The following is a 14,841-nucleotide window of genomic DNA, read 5'->3' on the forward strand; positions in this document are numbered from 1 at the left end:
ATTGGATACGTGTGCTCCGAAGGGCCTTAATGAAACATTGAGCTTCAAGTCCTTTAAGTAAGCGCGAATTTTATTGTATATAATTTGTTTTTTATTATGTATTTGGCACATTTGGATCCTGCCTTTTTGCTCCTTTATGTGTTCTCATTTGCATTTGTTTATCTAGTGACCAATATATATTCTATCGATGGGGGATGCCACTTGATGAGAATGAAAACGTTGATCATCCTGGAAGTTTCGTAATGGGAAGATTTAAGTTTGAACTGCCATTAGGATATATGAGATGATCCGTGATGATAATATTAATATTTATATATGTATTGCATGTATGAACTTTTAAGACAGTTCAATGGAATATTTATCCATCTATGTTATTAATGGACCACATATTTGATGTATTTTGTATAAGATTATGATGTGTGTGTATCCATATTTAGATATTATTATTCCCTTATGATGCATTTATTGAATGATTATTCATTTATATATACATTTTTGTAATTGCTCACTCTTATAGTGGTTACCCCTGATATATACGCAAAAGCGGATTTTGTATGGTCTTTTTCATTAATTAGATTGACTCACAACTGTTTGATAGTTATATTACCCATTCATGATATCCAGCAATTTATTATTATATCTATTGGAGATGTTATTGGGAGTCTCTCTGTGATCGCAGGCTTGAGCGCACACCGCGCATGCTCTGTGGTGTGGTGAGGCGGCTGGCGTTCTTGTGGATAGCGCGTTGCCTGGTTACATGCCCGGTCACGTGACCGGACCATGTGACGGGCGTCCTGAGCGCCGCCCTCCTCGCCGCGTCACAACATGGCGCTGATGCGCCGCACACAGCTGTGGGTGTTCAGAGACACATGAGGGGGCTATTTAAAGGGTCTGACCCAACGCTTACATACCTCCTGATGAAACTGCAGAGGCGGTGAAACGCGCGTCGGGGTGCGTCATGGGTCTACAACCAGGCAGCAGCATGACTACAGGTATATGGATTATTTAATCTTTGCCTTACTATTTGTTCACTTTACATCCTATGGGGGTGACAAGATCGTCCCTGATGATCTGGGAGGTCTTTAACATTTGGTGAACGACATTATTCTTTTCACTAGTGCAAATTATATTATCCCTACGTTTCCCTGGGATGTAATATAAGGATTTATATGTATTTTTGCTGGTTCAGCCTATGGTTGTGACCCTATGCAATTCTACCTGTCTATCACATAGCTTTTCTATATATTCAGGTGAGGTATTTACCTCCTTATATGTGCTTTGCTATATACATATTTTATTATGGTGTGATTTTGTACTATTGAAATAAATTTTGTATTTTTTGGATTTTTGTCCCTTTGTGTTCTCCTTTGGTATCATAGATTGATTTTTGAAGGGATCCATGTTATATATTCCTATGATATGAGGTCTAATATATGATTGGATTGTTGTGAGCATAACCTTGCCTGCTGAGGGTTGGGCATGTGCATCCTTTGGAAGCGTTGAGTCATAATGCTTCCATTGCATCTAATTGACTTTAGTCTCAAGATCATATTGATTGCCCCAGCTTTCCTCCTGTGTGATCAGTCTGTTGAAAACGTCCTCCTGGTTTACATGGCACATTGTCAATAGAGCCTGAGCGCATTTGACTCATTCCTGCTTTTGGAAAGGTGTGAGCAGCCAGGGAACCCAGCGAGCAGATAACTTATACATGTGAAGATGGTCTTGGATGATTTTTTCCATGGACCCCACACTAATCTTGACATTTTGGGCTAGGTGGCGAATGGTCACGTGGCGATTTTCCAAAATGGAATGCTGGATGGTGTGTTTATCAACAGCAGAGTGGGGTCGCCCTGAAATTGCAGCTGTCTGCACCGAAGTCCGACCACATTTGAATTGACGATGCCAGTCCTTGACTACATCATATGATGGGGAATCATCACCATAAGCCTCTTTCATCTCATTGAACGTCTCCCTTTAGTGTGCGGCCTTTCAAGTAAAGGAACTTGATGACTGCTCTGTATGCCACTGGAACCATTATCAAACCTCACACCACTTCAGCACCTGTAAAATCAAGACTTATCAGTTCCGAGTTTCAAATTGGCACATAACTTATAGCGACTTATATCATTAAACATGTGCAGTTTCAGCATCCTATGATAAGTAGAAGTGGGTCAGGGGGAATCTTTAATGATCGCCGCCCCCCCCCCGTACCTGAAAGCATTTCTGCTTTCTAGCCTCCAAACATCACATCCTGTATCGTTTTAGACTCCTTAATGTCTTCAGTTTTCATGAACTACCATGCACGGAGGGTCTGCTTCTTCCTCAGGATCTCTGGCCTGGCTCCCCCTTCTTCCATTTTGCTGAAGGCATCTGTTGCAGCTGGAAGTGCACCTTTTATAATAATGAGGTGTCACTTCAAATCTCCCGCTGATGGAACAGCTGAATCCTCGGAATTGACGTTAGGCACTGGTCCATTTTTTCCCCCCTTCCGCACATGCAACGTACCCCGGAACCAACACTCAACCTAAAATACGTCTGTTGGCACTGCAGCTAGCGCCCCGTTTCAGCTGGGCGATCTGCCAAGAACTCCTATGACTGCTCTTGCCTCAAGAATCCATCCCCCGCGATGGGGAAGAAAAATTGAGTACCGGGTAACCCTGGCATCACCAGTTGACTGTAGGTCTATCTCCAAGGACAGGAAACCACTGGAGCGGGAAGATAGGCTTGGGGGTGGATCCGCTCTCTTGTTCTGGTGCTGTCGTGGGGGTGGAAAAAACATGGCCACCAGACATAGGTCAAAGGACTCCGGTCTTGGTCGATAAAGGTACGTTTATATCAAACATTCAAACTTTCAGATTGCTTGAAACAATCATTCCGCGTATGGATGCCTACTGACACAGCACCATCTTCCCAATCCTTTAATGAATGTGCACATATGGGCACAGCACCAGGTGTATGGGTCACATGGGTGCTTTGCTTTCTCTCCCTCATACTCACCCCTTAAAATGACGAGCATGGTTTTCCACCACTGATGATGTCACTGGCGCTACGTGGTGACATCATCACAACTCATCCCAGGAGGGAAGAACAACTGTAAGACCTGCAGCCCTACCGGGGTATTCGTTACCAACCCACCCACCCACACACACCCTATAGACAATTGGGTTCACCATCACCACGCTAATTATCAGAACGGTCATGACAGATTTAGGCCTCAGACAGATGTGATGCAGCGGCTTGATTACCACAACCCGTCTGTACGTAATGGCATTTTCTGACACAAGTGATATTATTACATAGGTTTATATTTTTAACTTCTGAATTATAACCACTTGGAGAAAATGTTTGTAAGCTCATAAGCAACAATGGAGGCGTATAAAAGGGAACACTGAATATTTCCACTACAGGTAGTAAAAAGTAATCGTGCCTTAAGATCTGCTCCGCATCAGTAATCTGGTTGCTAGGTGCAAATCCTCCATTTTATCTAAATCTCTGCAACCAGATTCCAATTTACATGTTCCCTGAGCACTTTAGAAAATGAGAGCCAGAATCTGATTGGTTGCTAGTAGGCAGCTGCTCCATATATTCAGTGATTTCATTGGGTGCGAGGGGCAAATCCCTCCCAATCAGATTCCAGTTTACATATTCCCTGAACACTATAGAAAATAGGCAGGATCTGACTGGTTGCTAGTGGGACGTTGCGCCACATTTAGTAATGATCTAATTGGTTGCTAGTGGGACGTTGTACCACATTTACTAATGATCTGATTGGTTGCTGAGGGCTATCCATAAAATAAAGCTGCTACTTCTTGCAACCAGATTCTAGTTTTACATTTTCCCTGGAAAATAAAAGGCAGGATCCAATTGGTTGCTCGGAGTCAGTTGCACCATATCTTGACATTGCTAGGAAAATGAAAACAATGATCTGATTTGTTGCTAGGGGCAACTGTCAGTGTCTACCTGTACATCCAATTATTAGAATAACATTTCTCGTTTCAATAACCCTGTTGTGTCCTGGCTGCAGTCATGCGTCCCTCGACATGGCACATAGATGGCGCCCACCTCCGTTCTGTGATCTTGGCAAACTTTCATGGCATCTGTCCATGAATCTTCAACTGCGTTCTGTAATTGATATTGTATTAAGTTTACTAATTTCTCTGCATTTTCGTGGCAGGAACAGGCAGCTGAGTAATCGGCAGAAGTGTAAATCCGCTGTGCTGTGGAGGTCAAGGATACAAGATGTTAGGAAATCCCAGTGATTAGTAATGTGACCAAACTGTTAACAACTTATGGGATGTGGAGAATTGATTGTCTCCCGGAGAGGAGTCAGACAACGGCAGACAAAATCAGAATCTATTATGTCAATCCCTCATGCTTTACACTACAGCTCTTCTCTGTAAGAGACTGCAATGATCCAGCTTAGCTGCCTCACCCACTGCAATCCACTTCCTTTCTCTCATGTGTTTCAAGGCTCCATTAAGTCTCACCTTCATGCTTTACACTACAGCTCTGCTCTCTTAGGGCACAGCTATGATCAGAGACTACAGTAATGATGTCATTTTTATTGGTATAGGTCACTAGTGAGTGCTGATTTGGGTGTCAATCCACTGCTCCTGCCTGTGACACGATGGGTTGCCCTGGCAGACGAACTATTGAAGACTCCTGTCGCTGCCATCTTTGTGCTCCTGTGAAGCCAAGCCGGTGTCCAGGCTACGGAAGAGATTAGTAATGTTACTACAGTTTCCTAGGAGGAAAGGATTAAACAAAAAGTAATCCAAAAAAATGTAAAAAAAAAAAAAACAAAAAAAACAAACAAACCAAGAACATTTTGATCGCATTCTTTTCCTAACACAAAAAAGTTAGCACATCTGGTATCACTGGCCAGACCAAAATGTCTGATTATTTACCCTGTGCTGCGTTAACCCTGTAAAAAGAATTACTGGAGACCCCAAAATTGCTTTTTGTTTCTTGCAGTACTAAACATACAAAGTGAGCAAAATGTGGTATAATCCCAATGAAACCGTCCTCTCACCACACAGAACAGCTCCATCCACAGGAAAGGAAAAATGGTGGAAAAAATGTTTATAGCAAAGTGCTGAAGCTTTTTTGAGCTTTAAAATATGAAGAAAAAAAATGTTGTAAATCAGCATCGCAGTGATGGTTCCGCTCTCGAAAATCATTAACATCTCACAGCTCCACTGAGAAGAATCAATAAGTGCCAGGTCTGACAACCTTGGCTGCAAAACAGGACACAGTGGGTGTCAGCCAGCTTCCCCATGGGCCCTTATACAACCCCCCACAGACACCACAATCCCCAGGCCGGGCTCAGCTTCCCACTGATCCACGTGGCAGAAGTGAAGGCCTGATGTGAGACGGGCGCTCTCCCGCCTGAAACCAGTGCAATAAACGGTAAACGGCAGGACACTGACGAGTTAACCATGCTGAAGGGGCACGGAGACCCCCAGACCGGAGACTCCCGAGCTGCGCAAGGCTCTGTCCCTCACATGTCCCCATAAGCTATTTCCGCTACGCCGCAGCCTCGGTCTCAGTCAGATGACGCAATCCTGAAATCTGTCTATTAGGTTGCCGCAATGGTTGCGCGTGGGTGACGTAGTTCCGGAGGAAGTAGTTCTTGCTGTTGATTTCCGTTTCCGGGTCCCCGGGCGCAGTGAGTGAGGTCGGTGTAACGGCGGCGGCCTCCTCCTGTGGGTGGCTGGTACCATGGCGGAGCTGGCACAGGGACAGAGTGCGGCTGCCGTGGGGATCAAGTCTGACGGATTGGCGGACGCGCTGCACCACCGGGTCCGGCAGGTGAGGTCGGACGTATGTAGGAGGGGAGCAGGCCGCGGATCCTAGGGGAGGGGTGGGCCCGGGCGCTTGGTAGTGGCGGGTCCTCGGGGGAGCGCTGTTCTGGATCTCCTCATGCCGGCGCTGTGTGGAGGAAGGTCAGCGCTGCTGCTAGGCCCTGCCCATCCCCCCGCTGTCACCAGGGCTCGGCCGCAGAACTGACACTCGGGGGCGGCCCTGATCATCTGACTGGACACAGCTGTTAGCAGGATCACTGTGCCTGCTGGGCTCTGTAGTCCCACGCCATCTTGCCGGCTTCTCAGTGCACATGTTTACAACAAGTTTTCTTTGCAGCTGTGAAACTACAACTCCCAGCATGTGCCACCACGACCCCCCAGCACACTCCTGTCATTATGACCCACTCCTCCACCATTACGCCCCCCAACCCAGTGCGCTCCTCTGCTGATGCCCCCCAGCCCCGCCTGGCGTGCACTTCCCCGCCGCGACCTCCCACCTGGCGTGCACTTCCCCGCCATCAAGACCCCCCCAGCCTATTTCTCCGTCGTTACGCCGCCCAGCCTGCTCTTTCATCACCTTGACCTGAGTGCACTTCTCAGACATCACGACCCCCCAGTGCCCTCTTCTGCCGTGCCCTTTGACACCGCTGCAACTCCCCAACCCTGTGTGCCCAACCGCAAACCCCAACTCATCACATTTGTCACAGTTCCCTCCTCTCATTGCATTTCTGCCGCCACAATCCCCCATCTAAGCTTGGCTCTTTCTTTATGACCACCCCCATTGTTCCTCCGTGACCCCCTAGCTCCGCGCATGTCCTCTGCCGCCGTGACCTCCACCCTCAAATTTTCCTCCACTGCCCGGTCCACAGAGCTCACACTTTGCCAATTTCTCTGTTCTTATTCCTTCCCAAATGTGACTCTTTGCCCAATTGTTTCTGCTGTGAAAATATGAGATTCAGTATGCAAAATGCATGCTGGGACTTGTGATTCCATTTCCTCGCCTGCTGTAGTCATGTGACCACCATGCATCACCGCTGGTACGTTTTCCCTAGAGCTTACGCTGTACTATCCCCACTATCTCAATACGGTTTTTATAGTTTGTCCCCATTTTTGCCAATATGTAAGAGTACGGCATAAATTTTAAACCAGAACTACAACTCCCAGCACAGCCTCCAAAGTAGTATGTGCTAGGATTTGTCGTATCACTGTACACTCATTAATGTAAAATTAGAAGCTTGCATACATCAGTGGGGGTCCGGGTCCTGAGACCACCAAGCAGAGTGCAGGGTGAGTAGATGGCTCATGACTATTGAATCTACTCTCCCTTGTGCATGCAATCTGTGGGGTCTCAGGACTCTGACCCCCACTTAACTATATAGAATTACAGGACTTCAACAAATAAAATTATAAATAAAATTATATACAAAAGTTTCTTTTTCAACTTTGCAGCAGCTGAAGAACTGTAAGACCCAGCAAGCCACCTTCACTGCCCTGTCCCTAAACTGACTTCACAGCCAAATAGACTTTTATGAGGCTTTCTAGTTGGGGTATGAAGACCTCGGCCGGTCTGTAGTGTGACATGCCGATGTGTGACCTTCGACTGACCATCCTTGTCTTATCCTTGTTGCATCTGTACATCTTTTATCTCAGTGGGTTGTAGCCTCTAGAGCTGGGATGAAACTACAACTCCCAGCATATCCATTGTTGGGAGTATTTACAAAATATGTAAATTGGGCAACTCAAAGCATTATTAGAGTCCACAGAAAACTGAGTTCAAAACAAGCCCAGCCAATATGAACAAAGTATTCAGCACGACCATTGTTGGGTCCTATATACTCCCAGAAAGTGTGGCATTCAGAAACAGAGTTGTTTCTCTAGTATAGAATGCATATGCTGCAGCTGTTGTGGTGTACGGTAATATGAAGGATTTGTGTAGATATCTGGGTTTATATTACGTCCTTCATTTATATGGGACATTCATTTTGATGTCCTTTTTCAAATAATAACGCATGCGTTCTAGTAGCATTATTGTGGTTTTTTATATATCTTGTTATATATAGGCTTATGTGGGTTTTTGTTTAATCTGCATTTTTATTGTAGACAAATTGTTTGTCCCACTTAAGGTACTGTCACACTTAGCGATGTACCAGCGATCCCGACCAGCGATATGACGCGGTCAGGATCGCTGGTACATCGCTAAGTGGTCGCTAGTGAGCTGCCACATAGGCAGATCTCACTAGCGACATCGCTGGGGACGGGGGTCGCTACTTACCTGTCACACCAGGCGATCCTGCGTCCTCTCGCCCGGCTCCACGCGTCGCTCGTCTTCACAGCAGGAAGCGCCGCAGGAAGCTGACGACGAGAAACAGTCCTGAACGTTCTCACGCGATCAGCGATAACCAGCGGGGGAGCCGGTCGTAGGTAAGTATCAGACACAGCGATATCGCTAGCAATATCGCTATAACGTCACTAGTTATAGCGATATTGCTAGCGATATCTCTTAGTGTGACATGCCCTTTAGACTAGGTTTTGTACATCACCAATATTGATTCATAGAGATAGCAAATAGGATAATTGACTTCTGCAGCTTTGAACATGTTACTATTGCAGTTACATTCCTGTAGCTTTATGCCACTGGCAAGTCTGTGCACTCGCGTGGCCGGCTGACCTGCGCTGTTGTGGAAGGCATCCATACGGAGCTGGTACACATCGGGTTTCCATGGTGACCGTGGATGCCATGACGGGATGGCCGGAAATGACGTCGCAGGACACAGATGTCGACTGCGCGTGCGCAGGCTATGGTGGCTGTTTCCCCTCTGTGTCACCATGGGGACGATGATACATTGCGGCTTCCGGTTTAACCAGAAATGCCGTAGCGGACACTGACTGTGCATGCGCTGGTCTAAATGACCGCGCGCTCTTTCAAAAGTTATGGATAGTATAAATAGCCCTAAATGGCCATAATACCGGTCACACAGCCCCCCGAGGAAGCCCTACAGCGAAACGCGTCGGGGCATTAGCCGGACCATTAGCCGGACCATCCGACCACCCACATGGGTAAGATGCTGTTCATGTTGTCTCAATGGTAGTTGTCCATGGATTTGGGGGAGGGGACGTGGAGTAGACAGCAGGCAGTGAGGCCTAACCATTATATGCTCCCTCTCCCTGTTCATTAAGGTGAGCAAATGATATGATATAAAACGTATTAAAAATGTATTATCTATTTACTGGCACTTAGGCTGCATTGACTTTATATGCACCCATTTTGCCATTGATCACCTTACTTGAATGGAGACCCTTTCAATGTGAGCAATTTATGTGCTGGATGGTCTGTGTTTTGGTTCTACCACCTTATATATACTCTCATTTGTATGTCTGCCTTTTTTTAGTATACATGTATTTATTAAAATTGAATAAAATGAATATTTGCATGTATTAAAAAACTGCTGTTTTCGTGCTGAATACTTTGTTCATATTGGCTGGGCTTGTTTTGAACTCAGTTTTCTGTGGATTCTAATAATGCTTTGAGTTGCCCAATTTACATATTTTGACATTAATGATCAAATTTAGGTATGATAACTCTAGTTAAAACCATTGTTGGAAGATGTAGCATCAGGACTCATTGCCCTTTCCCGATTTCTTCTGCTACTGTCTTTCTGTAACTTCCGACTGTGACTCTGTCTCTAATAAAGTTTTGCTCTTCAATGTGGCCCCTTATCTGCTTTTCTGCAGGCAGATGGGTGCTGGGTGTTTCCTGTACCCCCCCCCCCCCCCCCCCCGTATGGTCTGGGCGGGAAGATCAGAATATGTTGTTCCCAGCACTGTATTCATGATCAGACCCTAATGTTATCTCCTAGATTTGCCAGGTGCATGGGTGCATCCGATATGGCCGCCGCCGTCACAGCTCCGCCATGTAGTAGCCCCATTTTCTAATTTTATTCTTTTTTTTATCAACTTTGCACAATAGGACGGCTGACGCCTTTAGCTGCTGTAAAGACTACCAGCATGCTTTGCCAGCTATCTGCATGTTGGGAGATGTAGTTTGGCTTGGATCTTATCATCACAATGAAAATCCATAAAATTGTGATTCACTGTTAACCGTTAGGGAATTGTATTGTGAGCAGTATCCCTGTATGAAGACCTCACAATTCTCCTCTACATATTCACAGGTACATGATGGGAAGTGCATGCCGCTGTGGCTTTCCATGACTCGCTTATATTGGGAATATTACCAGTATTCTTGGGAAGTTGCATGGAATGCGATTCCCTAATGTGGTGACATGGCAACACATGCCGATAACACCTGGCACTGCTGCGGTCAGGATTGCATCACACTGCAGCATATTCACGGCCTCCATTTTTCTTCCTCCCAGTGGTGCTATTAACCCCTTGTTGCACTTGCAGCCAGCAGCTCTGTGTCAGCCGCACGTTGTGACGCTCACTCCAAGGTCACACAGCAAGATTAAGTCTGAGTGCGAACTAGAGTCGTCTCTATCCCCTGGTGTCACGTTGGCTCTCCGCCTGCGCTTTCTTTGGGCCTGTGGCGTGAACTCTACAACATGTCAGTCACTGCTCCTCGCCAGCTGTTGCCCGGGCCTGATCTGTGTACCACCCTGCTGGAAGCAACAGGTGGCAATGTAGACCACTTACTGTAGCGGCGAGGAGGTCTTAACCCTTTCTATTCCCTTGCAGTCCTAAACCCCCATGACCATTTTCTTTTATATCTATTTTACAGATCGCTGCTAAGATTGATGGAATCCCACACTTGAATAATTCCGGACCGCTCGTGGACCCCTCATTGTATGGATATGGCATCCAGAAAAGACCCCTGGATGATGGAGGTAGCGCCAAATATCTGCAGCTTTTATTTTCAGTGTATTATGTCATAATCTAGTGAAAGGGAGAAACCTTATGCATAACCCTGTGATGCTGTCGCTGCGTCCTGTGGTGTGTGTGCACAATGTCGTAGCCGCCGTACTCACCCTTTGGGGTGTGTAGTGTGGTCGCCACATGCTCCCTGTGGTGTGTCTGCTATGATGCTGCCATGCACACCCTGTTGAGTGTTCTTCGTGACCTCCGTGTGTGCAATGTCGTAGCCACCGTGTGCGCTCTGTGGGGTATGCAATTTCACCACCATGCGCGTCCTGGAGGGTGCGCGATGTCACCGCAATGCACGTCTTAGAGGGTGCGCGATGTCTCCTCCGCGCCTCCCGGAGGGTGCGCGATGTCTCCTCCGCGCCTCCCGGAGGGTGCGCGATGTCTCCTCCGCGCCTCCCAGAGGGTGCGCGATGTCTCCTCCGCGCCTCCCGGAGGGTGCGCGATGTCTCCTCCGCGCCTCCCGGAGGGTGCGCGATGTCTCCTCCGCGCCTCCCGGAGGGTGCGCGATGTCTCCTCCGCGCCTCCCGGAGGGTGCGCGATGTCTCCTCCGCGCCTCCCGGAGGGTGCGCGATGTCTCCTCCGCGCCTCCCGGAGGGTGCGCGATGTCTCCTCCGCGCCTCCCGGAGGGTGCGCGATGTCTCCTCCGCGCCTCCCGGAGGGTGCGCGATGTCGCCTCCCGGAGGGTGCGCGATGTCGCCTCCCGCAGGGTGCGCGATGTCGCCTCCTGCAGGGTGCGCGATGTCGCCTCCCGGAGGGTGCGCGATGTCGCCTCCCGGAGGGTGCCCGATGTCGCCTCCGGAGCTGGAGATGTTCATGCTTGTAACATATTGCATGCTGCTCCGGAGCACAGACTGCTTCCATTCCTGTGTGTCTCCAGAGTACTGGTATAATCCATCTATAGGGACATCTTGTCAGGTCGTCATGTTGGCACTGGGACCCCCGTGATCAGCCTTTCACTGGAGGATCTCCTGAAGCTTGTGTGGCCACCAATCCCAGTGATTGTATGATTGTAATGAGGTCTGGTCTGTAATTACCACGATGTGGTGCCGGCGTTGGCTCCTGGTTGGAGGATTGAAGGGTTATTTTGTGGGTTCGCAAGACGTAATGGGGTAACTGGTGGAAGTACAGGTGGTAGCTCCACAGCCTATTACGGGGCAGCACATAGTGACGCTCATGGTTCCTTGATTCCTGGGATTTGTAGTTGTGTGCTCCAGGAGCTTTGGATTTACGACCTGCGTCTCTCTGCTCTTGTTTATTCGGCGTATAAATGACATCTGTCGCGTCATCTGATCTCCTGGAGTTGTGGCGTTGCACAGCCGTGGAACATTGGGAAACTCTTATGGAGCGAGCAGCACGAGGGTGGCGGGAGCAGGGCACGGGCGAGCAGCTGCAGTACAAAATTACCTCGGCTATCAAGAGCAAACCTCACTATCTCCAGGGGAGGCCGGCCAGGGGGTCCTGAGAGTTAATCCGTGGCATTGCTGGGGGTGGACAGGGCGATTCCTCCTTACTTCACCTCCACTCAGCAGGGCGTTCTCTGAGCAGGTGTGGTGAGGACAGTAGGGTGGAGCTGCCCTCGGTGGGCATGGTTAAGGTGCACCTTCTGGTCGCCCTCTGTGTATTTGCGCACATCTGCTGAAATGCTTCTGAATGCGTCCAGCTATACTCAATCTCTCTATTCACACAATGCTGCGCTATAAATGAACCTGGGAACCGAGCACTGCACCCGTCTTTATAGATCTGTACTCTTCTGTGTACTTCTTGGCTGCGTTCATAACTAGAAGCATCACTGTATATTAGAGGACACAGCAGAGAGCGGCTCATGCTCAGGAGGTCCCTGACTGCAGTACGGGAAGTCACTGAGCATCAGGGTGGATAAAAATCAATGTTTTTTTAAAAAAAAAATCGGATTTTTTTTATTTAAATCTGATTTTTTTTTATTTAAATAGGATTTTTTTCAATAAACTGCTTTTTGAGGAAAATATTTTACCATCCAAAGGTTCTTCCATCATGAGATAAAGCTGAGTTGTTTAACTCAGTAGAATAAAGGCTGTATATGTGTAATATTCACAATGCCATGCTCTTCCAGAGGTTTCTGTAGGATTAGTGGGCAGTTTCTCTCCTATATTATCACAGACGCTCGCTTTACTTACGCAGTTCTCAAAACTGAATTTGACTCCGCAGAGGTCCCAGCCTCTTCTTCACGGCAAAAATGTTACAACATGAACAGAGTTGAGAAAAAGACCTTAATCCTATTGTTCTACAAACCTATGAATACAGAATCAACCCCTTCAGTGCCAAGTCCAAGAAGTTAGACAATATGTTTCTGATTGTTTGGAGTGGAATAGATCTGCACAACACAAGAAGAATGTGAATCTAAGTGTGAGGAGGAGGAAGGGCAAGCAGACAAGTAAATGAAAGTGAAACTTTGAGCACAATACTGCAGCATAGCCACAGACAGACAAGTCTGGATCTGTTTGTGTGTACGATCTGAGGTTTATTACATTCTTTCCTTATAATGGCAGCAGATCGTAAAAGAGACCCAGTTTGGGAATATTTTAATGAAGCTCCTTCACCTATCGGTAAGGCAGGCATGCGTGCAAAATGCAAACGATGCAACAAAGAGATGCAAGGCCTGGTGGCGCGAATGAGGCAACATCATGAGAAGTGCGGTGATGAAGATGACCAAAGAAACACTTCTGAACAGGCAGGATCTTCAGGTTGGTAAACATTTTTATTGAATCCTATTTCTAAAGACTGAACTGTCATGTGTGAGAAAAATTATATTTCTTATTACTGCATGTTACTGTCATTTGGTACAGTTATGAAGAAAAACAAATATTCCTTTTGGGGCAGGGGCAGTGATGTTTTGTGTACTATAAGCAGAAATTGTATAAACAATAAAATAACAGCATTGACTTTTTTTGCTTAGGGGAATTCATGAATTCTGGAAACTATCCACCTCCAAGATCACCATCATCCTGTTCTACAGTTTCAAAGTTATCCATCCAGGATAGTGCTTCATTAGCAGCAGCAGCATCATCATCAGACACCCACAGCCACATATCACCATCACCCAAAAGGAAGAAAAAACCTTTACCTCCTGGAACCACCATAGATAGGTTTGTGATAAGAACTAGCAGATTAGAAAAAGAGTTGATTGATGAAAAAATTGCCCAGTTTATTTATGCAACGAACTCTTCTTTCCGTCTGACTGAGAACCCACATTTCATTAATATGGTTCAGTCACTGAGACCAGGATACAGTCCACCCAGCAGAGCTGATGTTGCAGGGAAACTGCTGGATCAAGTGTATGACAGAGAAATGGAGCAATGTGCAACAGCTCTGGAGGGTAAAATTGTTAACCTAAGTATTGATGGGTGGAGTAATGTCCACAATGATCCTATTGTATGTGCTTGTATAACAACAGAAGAAGGTAAAGTCTTCCTTGCACAAACAACTGATACGTCAGGAAATGCACACACAGCAGAATACTTACAAGAAGTGGCAATAAAAGCTATAACGACATGTGAACAAAAATTCAAATGTCTAGTACGCAGTTTGGTCACTGACAATGCTGCAAACGTATCCAAGATGAGAAGAGATTTAGAAGAGCAGGGAGGGAATACAAAGCTGCTAATAACATATGGTTGCAGTGCTCATTTGCTGCACCTCTTAGCCAAAGACTTAAGTGCTCCAGAAATAAAGGCTAATGTTGTTGAAATTGCTAAATACTTCCGTAATAATCATTTTGCTGCAGCAGCTCTGAAAAGGATGGGTGGAACCAAGCTAACGCTCCCACAAGATGTTAGATGGAACTCTGTGGTGGAATGTTTTGAGCAGTATATCAAAAACTGGCCTATTCTGATGACACTTTGTGAAGAAAATCGAGATAAAATAGATGGCACTGTCACGGCCAAAATCCTCAACATTGGGCTTAAGAGAAATGTTGAACATATGCTGAGATTCCTGAAACCCATCTCTCAAGCTTTAAACAAAATACAGAAAAATAGCTGTTTTATTGCGGATGCTGTTGAAATTTGGAAGGAACTGAGTGAACACTTAAAAACAGAACTACACATGGACAGAATTAAATTACAAGCAGTAAACAAACGAATGGGACAAGCACTGACTCCAGCTCATTTTTTGGCAAATATTG

The 14,841-nt window shown here is 46.5% G+C and overlaps 1 protein-coding gene across 1 annotated transcript in view; it reads left to right on the forward strand.

Moving 5' to 3' along the window:
- The first annotated feature begins 5,608 nt into the window (after positions 1-5,608).
- FUBP3 (far upstream element binding protein 3) overlaps positions 5,609-14,841 on the forward strand; it is a 56,583-nt gene continuing 47,350 nt past the window's right edge. The window contains exons 1-2 of the mRNA XM_073555927.1: positions 5,609-5,811; positions 10,540-10,645. Of these exons, the coding sequence (XP_073412028.1) occupies positions 5,722-5,811; positions 10,540-10,645 (196 nt within the window). The 5' untranslated portion in view covers positions 5,609-5,721. The remainder of the gene's footprint in view (positions 5,812-10,539; positions 10,646-14,841) is intronic.

Source organism: Dendrobates tinctorius, unplaced genomic scaffold (assembly GCF_039654945.1).
Source record: "Dendrobates tinctorius isolate UK_male_01 unplaced genomic scaffold, ASM3965494v1 ptg000231l, whole genome shotgun sequence".
NCBI classification, from domain to species: domain Eukaryota; kingdom Metazoa; phylum Chordata; class Amphibia; order Anura; family Dendrobatidae; genus Dendrobates; species Dendrobates tinctorius.